Source organism: Scomber japonicus, chromosome 11, assembly GCF_027409825.1.
Source record: "Scomber japonicus isolate fScoJap1 chromosome 11, fScoJap1.pri, whole genome shotgun sequence".
NCBI lineage: Eukaryota > Metazoa > Chordata > Actinopteri > Scombriformes > Scombridae > Scomber > Scomber japonicus.
The window spans coordinates 16588014-16596755 of NC_070588.1; the positions used below are offsets into that span (position 1 = coordinate 16588014).

The 8742-nt window shown below is 39.8% G+C and overlaps 1 protein-coding gene across 1 annotated transcript; it reads right to left on the minus strand.

The window, feature by feature from the left end:
• Positions 1-4545: 4545 nt before the first annotated feature.
• Positions 4546-5532, minus strand: b3galt1b (UDP-Gal:betaGlcNAc beta 1,3-galactosyltransferase, polypeptide 1b). The gene has a single exon (XM_053328349.1). The coding sequence runs from the start codon at positions 5530-5532 to the stop codon at positions 4546-4548; it is 987 nt and encodes a 328-aa protein (XP_053184324.1).
• Between the last annotated feature and the right edge of the window lie 3210 nt (positions 5533-8742).

Here is an 8742-nt window from a genome sequence, read left to right on the forward strand (position 1 = left end):
TAATCAGCTGATGTCAAATTTGTGACGAGGAGCATCAAATAAAGAATTGCTATTTTAAAAAAGGTGTGGTGTATTTGTTATTAGCTGGCTGTGTCATATCATTTCAACAACCACCTGTAAACTTGCCTTTAGTTAAGAAATATTTGATCTTGACATAACAGAGTTTTAAAATGGTTTGATTTTATAGATTTTGGCTGCTGGAAGATTTGTCACTTTCTCCTTATTGCAACATTTGGCCAGTATGGCTTTAAATAGCTGAAAGACTGTAAATTATGTAGGACTATAAAACAACCTTCTCTGCTATCAAATAAAAACACTATAAATGTGTAAATTCTTATTACTGTTGGGAACCGTTGATAAATGTAAAAACCTTATGCAAATCTGTAACTGAGGGAAAACAAGCACAGAGTAAAAGCAGTAATATTACTTTAATTATTCAAGTATTTGTTTTTTAATATAAAAAACATACAATATATAACAACAACCCCTTGCGGGATAGATGCTTTCACAGTAGATGTCACATTAGCTTATAATACTACAAAACATCTGAAAGAAAGAAATGAAAATGTGATGAAAGCCACATTTTTCTGAGAAACACAAAAAACTTCCCATGATGTCAGTAGCAGTCAGTAATCACTGATATGCCAGATACATTTGATAATACATCCAGTCTGTAATGGTCTTAGCTACAGGTAAACTTATACTTGCACGACATGTATTTCTCCTGGTGCGTGAAGAAGTTGATGAGTTGAAATAGCTGCTGACATACATCATATCATTATCATCATCATCATAAAAACCAAGAGCAGCAGCTGGATTAATGAGGAGCTAGTAGCTGAGATGAACGAGTACCCCATGTATGAAAAATGTCAAAGTGGGAAAAAACCAAATGCATTTAAAAACCAAAGTATACATTTGACATTTTTAAAGAGAAGAGGCTGTGAAATTATGAAATGATGTAAACAAAAACTTAGGCAAAGTCATAATAAAAGAGCATCCAGCAAATCCAGCTACATGGTTTGATTGAATATTATCAATATTTAAGACTTTTTCTAAAATTATTGATTGGAAAATACCAATTATCTTTCGACTTGGTCTGATTGGAAATGGATACAGAACAGATCACTTTTGGCTTTATATCTCAGAAAGATTGAGAAGGAGAACAGCAGCTGACCTGGTTTGTTGTTGGATTAAATTGTGATGACCCCTACTGAAATAAAAACCCCATGAGACAGCAACGTGTTCACCACCAGACACGCAACTTCAGGCACAAGTTAACACTCTCAGAGAATTCCCCCCTCACTGCTTTACTAAAGGGTATTAGCAACCCACCCCTTGTTTTCATGTAGCTAGTGGCAGGTATTTACACACTGAAAACCAGCAGACTTGTAAAGTCACCCGTAACAACTGACAATAACCACCCAAATGAATTCAACCCAAAAGGGGAAAAGCCACTAGTGCTAACAGGGGAATCTCTGTACACTCCATCAGGTCAATATAACTTAGCTTCTGTTTGGCACCTGACAATCCGACAATGGGTCAAAAACCAACACTTTCAAAGAAAAAAAGCAACACATGGTGTATCTCCCAAAAATCAGAGCAAAAGCAGAGATGTTCTGGCAAACTGTGCATGCAGCCAAAACTAGACCGAATTGCCTAATCACTGCAACACCATGTGCTCGCTGCTACCTGAGGCACAAACAAGTGTGAAGTTTTAACAAAAGGGTTTCATTTTTAAATGAAGCAAGTAACCTAAAAGAGACCTACTATGCTAATTTCCAGCTCTACATTTTAATTTGGTGACTCCATTAGAGTAGCTTTGCATGATTAATAATTTAAAAAATGCCTTATTTATCTTATAGTGGCTCTTTATGCAGGCCCTCTGTCTTAGCTCCTGTCTCTTTAACACTGCCCTCCTGATGATTTGACACTGTTCTGATTGGTCAGTTTTCTGGAAGCCTGCTGAGTAGAAGCTCTATCAGTCATGTTAAGTTACCACTGATGCAAACCAAACCTTTCAAGCTTTATTGCTTTATATTAAAAGCTTTGAAGGACTAAATAATGGGAGAATGTTGAATAATTTACAGGAAATGTAAAATGTTCCACACTGAATTAGTTTCTTTAGTGACGCTAAAAATTGGTGAACACAACATATAGAGCAAATTTTTCAGTGGATCAGTTAGAAATAATGCAGGTAGGAATAGTAAAAGCACAAACGGCCACAGTGTTGATGATGGTTGACGACCAGCACACCTCCAACAGCAAAACAACTTAATTTACTTTGCTGTGTTGTGTAATGGAATGACACTCAGTGTACCAGCTCGACTATAGTCATGAAAAACAATGGAAGAATACCGTAATGTTAGCAGAACAGAACAATGAACTTGTGCGCTGTGTGGAGAAGATGACTATACAAAGAAATTCATCACAAACCAATGCTGGCTTGGACTGAAAGAGGAGAAAAACTGTTGCAAGCCGAGAATGTTAACTTCATTATTTGACACTTTGGCGATGTTTAATATGAACATCAGACAATGTAACATCATATGTGACTGAAACTAAAGAAAAGCATATTAGGTCCCCTTTAAGGAATCAACTGAGGACACGGTGTGGGGTATGGATATCAGTGCAGTCAGTTGTGTAAAGTATGCATTAATGGTGTGTGTTGTATGTGTGGGCTGTAAAATACATACGGTAACCTAAACAAAACTAAGGCAGCAATATAACAAAAAAAACAAAAAACAGGTGCCTGAAAGGAGAAGGGAGAGAGAGAGCTGCAGCAAGAGAGAGAGAGAGCTACCAGCTGCATCCAGGCTTTATAAACCTGGGAACACTGTGGGCCCTCACGTGTTCCCAGTTGTGCTAATGACACACCTGTAGAGACAGAGCACACAGACAGGTGAATCACACAGCAAAGCAAAGATGACAGCAGGGGTCATCACAAGATTTACATTTGCATTGTCATTTTTCAGCAACTTGTCTTTCATTTGTAAATGACCATTTTAAAATGTATAATATTACAGATTTAATATGGTAATTTGATACTTTATTGATTCCTGCACAGAAAATCTCTTTTGGCTTGCATCACTGCAGGAAGATCAGCATGCTGAGTCAGCAGCCAGGAGTCCCACTCAAGGACACTTTAGCATGGCAGAAAGTTGTTTGGTTGAAACACTGCCCCTACATATTAGGCCACACTACTCAGGTTCACATTTGTCTGTCTTTAAGGGAACATATCATGCACATTTCCAGGTGTATATTTATTTTCTAGCCTCGACAACAATATCTTCCAAAAACGTCCTTATTTATGTTATAATGGCCCTTTATACAGAACCTTAGTCCAGCCTCTGTCTGAAAGAGGCTGTTTCAGCTCCTGTCTCATTAAGGCTCCCCTCCCGAGGAGCCAACTTTGTTTTGACTGGTTAGCCTTCTGACAGCTCCAGAAGCAACATAAACAAACAATAGTAGTACAATTGCATTTGTTTTACTCAGATACTCAAAATGAAAACTTCTCAAATACACCCATATATATTCAAGCCCAAATCCGACACGAAATATGCATGTGGACAACATGATTGACCCATGGAACAACCTTAACAACAAGGGCTAACAACAGATGGCTGTTTGTGGGCATGCCCGAACAATCTGATGTCATCTTGAGTAGGTGGGAAAGGTAACACTGCAATTAAAGTAAGCATTACTGCACAAGTTCACCTCAAGCTTTGGACCTTTGAGTTTGTTTGACATAGACATTCAACATCATAACAGTATTAAACCATGATATGTCCCCTTTAAAACAATACTGACATGCCCATATGTACAATGAAAATGTTTATGGTCGCTGTGATTAATCATATTTAAAGTGATTTTAATGTTAGTTATGGGGGACAATATCTACCGGCCTTGTTCTGTGTAAAAGACAATTTCACCATTCAGCTGATATGAGGCCTCAGCAGTCTCAGTCAAATGTAGTGGTTCTCTTTCAAAGTTAAAATGTTTCAGTCTGAAATTCTGAAATCATCATTTTACATCATAAAATCTTATTCAGACCGCTAAAGCCCTATACTAGCATTGATTACATTTGTGCATTTTAACAACAGATTTTGTCCCACATCTCTTACATTGAAATTGGTTTAGGAAGGGGTTGACTGGAGGAAAGATTATGTAGAACTCTTTCATTGTGCATGTGGACATTGACTTTAAAATTATGAACCTGTCTTGTAATTGACTTAATGCATGTAAATAATGTTCTGCTTATGTTCAACCTGGGAATGACTTCCAATAACACCACTGCTTAATTATGCATGAGAATACATGCTTTACATGCCTCATGCATTCATTAGCAACCATGAGGTGTAATCAGCAGAAATAGACATATAGATGGCTGTTAATGAAAACATGTTATGAAACGGAGACTCGCAGCAGCCCTCAATATTTTTGTTGGTTCTTTTTTCTTTTTTTACATTACTAAGTGTGTGACTGATGAAGTTTGAAAGGAGAAAAAGGCAAAACAAAGTTGTTGTTTTTCATTGGTCCACCTGTCCCCTAACATCTCAGGTGCTTCTTGCTGGACATGTCATTCCAAATGCGGTGCATCTCCTCTGGGGAAATCTGGTGGACGGTGATAACCCGCCTGTACCTGCAGAGACTGTAGGCCATTTTCCAGTGATTAAAACCACTGTTCTGATAAGGGTGTATACCCAGCTTACGCAAACAGAGTCCCACATACACATCCTCCAGGTGCAACAGTCTTGTGTGTAATGAAGTCTTGTAGATTAACTCAGCTACATCTGCTGAGAACACGTAGCCAGTGCCCGAGCAGAAAGGTGGGTATTTACTGTCAGGATACAGGTCTCTGGACATGTACCACTTGCTGCGCATGTCTCTTATAGGACCACCGTTTATTACATAGCCGGTGAAATATCTCCTTCTAGGCTTGGTGTTGGGCTTCAGGAGCTTGTAGATCAGATTGTCCATGTTGACAAAGATGTCACTGTCTGTCTTCATGACATACTGTGCTTTGGGGCAGAAGGTAGCCACCCAGCGCATGCCCATCATGGTCTTGAGGGTGAGATTGTGGTAGGAGTCAATGAAGTTCTCCACCACAATGTCATGGAAAATCTGGCTCTCCTGCTCCACCATCTGATTCAGGACGTCATCAGTGTTCCTGCCCAGCAGAAAGATGGTAAGGATGGGGATGTCGGTGAAAGTGCTTTCATCCCCCCAGGTCTCCCGGATGGCTTGCCGCGCATCAAACTCCTTGTGCGTAGTGCTGATGAGAATGACCAGAAATGGAGTGACACTTTCGCACTTCTTCGGCTCATTGATGACAAATTCAAAGGCATGTGGGTTGAGGGGACGGGTGTGGATGTTGGTGAAGGTAATGTTTTTGTGGGGTTTCACAGTCTTCCGTATAGGCAGAGACATCTGGCCAACATATGTGGATGTTGGGCGAGATATACTCAAATACCACAGAGCGCTTGCCCAGCAGACCACTGTCAACAGGTATAAACATGATACTTTCGAAGGCATTATGCTGCATTTAGGTATAATTTGAGTTGGATCTCATAAGGCTTTCTCTCCATTAGCAATATTTCACCCAGCAAGGCAGCATTAAGCTGCTCCAGCGTACAGTTTGACATTAATTGTCAGTTATGGATTACTTTAGAGAGAAGTGATGCTGTTTGCGTTTCAATGCACAGCTCTTAAAAATTGTATGCAAGTCCAATTTCTCTTGTTGACACCGCTGCTTCTCCATTTACATCTGAAAGAGAGAAAGAAGAGAAATGGAACATAAGCAAAGACAAATTTACACGTGTTTCATTTCATAGACACAATCTCCTTCAAGAGAATGGGAAGAGAAAGTAACTGGTACTGTATGTGTGAGTATAAACACATTTTGAACAAATCCACTGGTTGATAAAGGCAAATTCCACCAATAAATGAAGCATGTGCAGCCTTCTAACAAAAGTAACTCAGACACATTTATATCCACTTAACACACGCCCCTGTTTTTTATGTTGTTAGCCTAAACGACATGCCCAAGTTGTGAGCAGCACAGATCCCACATAGTTTGAGACTCAGAGATGTGTCTGGTATCATTGGAAAGGAAACACTCTCAGGATTCTTGTAAAAGTGTCTGTGTGATTCTGTGACTTACTGACAAAGAGTGGCAGAGGTTACAATGATGGGGTTGTTTACTCGCCCACAGGTTTGCCTTTACAATGACATGTGTACAGACATTCAGGGACCTCTCAGCAGGATATAGACACAATGAGGCCACAGCCACATGTCTTGACTTCATGCAGTCCAAATTTGGAGTCAAAAGACCAAAAGATGAATTTTTCTGAATTATTTTTCAACAGGTATGTCCATGCGTTTTCCTCAGGTCCTTTTTGGAGACTCCAAATGGACACTTGGTTACCAAAGCTGTATAACCACAATCAAACACACGCCGGTTACGCTTGGAGTTTGTTTATGGACAGCCAAACTTGATAGCTTAGTGTCATACACCGTTGGAAACCTCTGACTATTGGCTAAAAGGTTATCAACTTCATTTCACCGAATATTTCCATAGGCTGGAACAGCTGTCAATCAAAGCCATGTCGTCATTGTTGTCGGTCACATGTACCAATTATAATGTCTCTGCATGTACTCATTGGCTTTGGAGACATGTACTGCCTAATCCTAAACACCGATTGGCTTGTGTGTGGTGTCGTCAGAAGCAGGAGAGGCTCACGGTCGTAAACATCTAGTCACGTGTACTCTGAGATGGACGCGCAGGTCAGGAAATGACGTAAACGGACCGTATATGTTTTTTTTTTTATTTGTGTTATTACATTACGTGTTGGACTACATACATGGACATATTGAGGAAAGTATTCCGGTTGTGGTGTATGGATCTGCGGCAGACACATCCCTGAGAAAGCTGGACATTATCCAACATCAGGCATTGAGACTATGTACAGGGGCTTTTAAAACAACTCCAACAGCAGCATTACAGGTGGAAATGGGGGAAATGCCATTAGGTATGCGGAGGTTGCAACTATCATTGGTGTATTGGGTTAATTTGCAGGGTCATGGGGCAGACCATCCAACAAAGTGCACTCTAGAACCATGTTGGGAAAAGGGGAAAAGGGACAGTAAAAGTTTTGGTTGGACAATAACACAGGAAACAGAAGAGACTGAAATAGCCCATTTAGATGTAAGTCAGACAGTACCATTGTCAATCATTCCACATTGGGTTTTGCCAAATGCCACAGTAGATTTTACACTACTAAGGCAGAAGAGCAAGGAGAGAGAATTTGGCTATCATGTACAGAAGGTGCAGGCATATATTGATGGGTATCATTGTTACGTTCAAATCTACACAGATGCATCCAAGAACTCAGAAAGGGCAGGAGTAGCATTTATTGTGCCTGAGTTTCAAGTAACAGTAGGGAAAAGGATCAATGGGGAAGTGTCCGTATACACTGGGGAAATGGTGGCAATATTATTAGCGGTGCAGTGGGTTGAAGAGGTAAGACCCCTCAAAGCAATTATATGTTCTGATTCAAGTGCAGCACTAACGAGTCTTGAATACAGTCACTCACACAGCAGGCCAGACATTTTGATTGAGGTGCAACAAACACTATACAGGGTTCAAATGATGGGGATTACATTGGTGTTTTTATGGGTACCGGCACACATTGGGTTAAAAGGGAATGAGGAGGCAGATAAGGCTGCTAAAGAGGCAACAAAACATAGTGTTGTTGACTTGGCAGTTAGTCTCAGTAAGGTAGAAATCAAAAACATAATCAAACAAAGATTGAGGAGTAGGTGGCAAAAGCAATGGGAGGAAGAAAGGACAGGACGGTGGTTTTACACAATACAAAGGAAAGTGGGAGACATGAGAAGTACAGGACGGGGCAGAAGAGAGGAAACAATAATATCAAGAATTAGGTTTGGGCATACGGCACTAAATGGTACACTAGTGAAAATAGGGAAACATAACACGGGTGAATGTGAGAAATGTGGGCAAGCGGAAACAATAGAGCATGTCATGGTGCATTGTCGGGGATATGAAGATGAAAGGCAGAGGTGGATGAGGAAACTTACAAAAAATAAGATAAAGTTTGATTTTAGAACAATGGTACAGGAACACGCTGGGAGTAGGTGTTGGAAATTGATGTTAGAGTTTATTAGAGTAAGTGGTTTAATGGGGAGGATATAAGTTAGTTTTTTTTTTTTTTTTAATTTATTTATTTATTTATTTATTTTTTTTCTTTTTGTTGTAGTATTTATTTAGTTATTTTGTGAGGGTATTATGGCCATTGTGATCCACACTCCATACCAGTAGGTGGCGGTAATGCACCAAATCGTTGTTTGCCAACCGCCATTAAACAACAGAAGAAGAAGAAGAAGAAAGTATTCCGGTTTTATGGAAACGGATTTCATATTTCACAAGAATGGATACTTGGCGAGCTGTACAGAAAGTCCTGAGTCATAAGATGATCGTTGTGGATAAAGGGAAGACTTTGAAGGTATGTAGGCATTATAGCTTTTCTTACTTAGCTGAGTGGCTAGCCGAGCTAATCGCTAATACTATTACGGCTGTGAGCAACCATATAAGTCGTGAGTGGTCTTGAATGAATCAGGACAATCTAAGCTTTCCAACGATGTACGGCATGAATATATATGTTTAAGGGTTGGTGTTTAAAACATTCAGAAGAACTTGTGGCTACCTCCTAACATCCGTCCCGT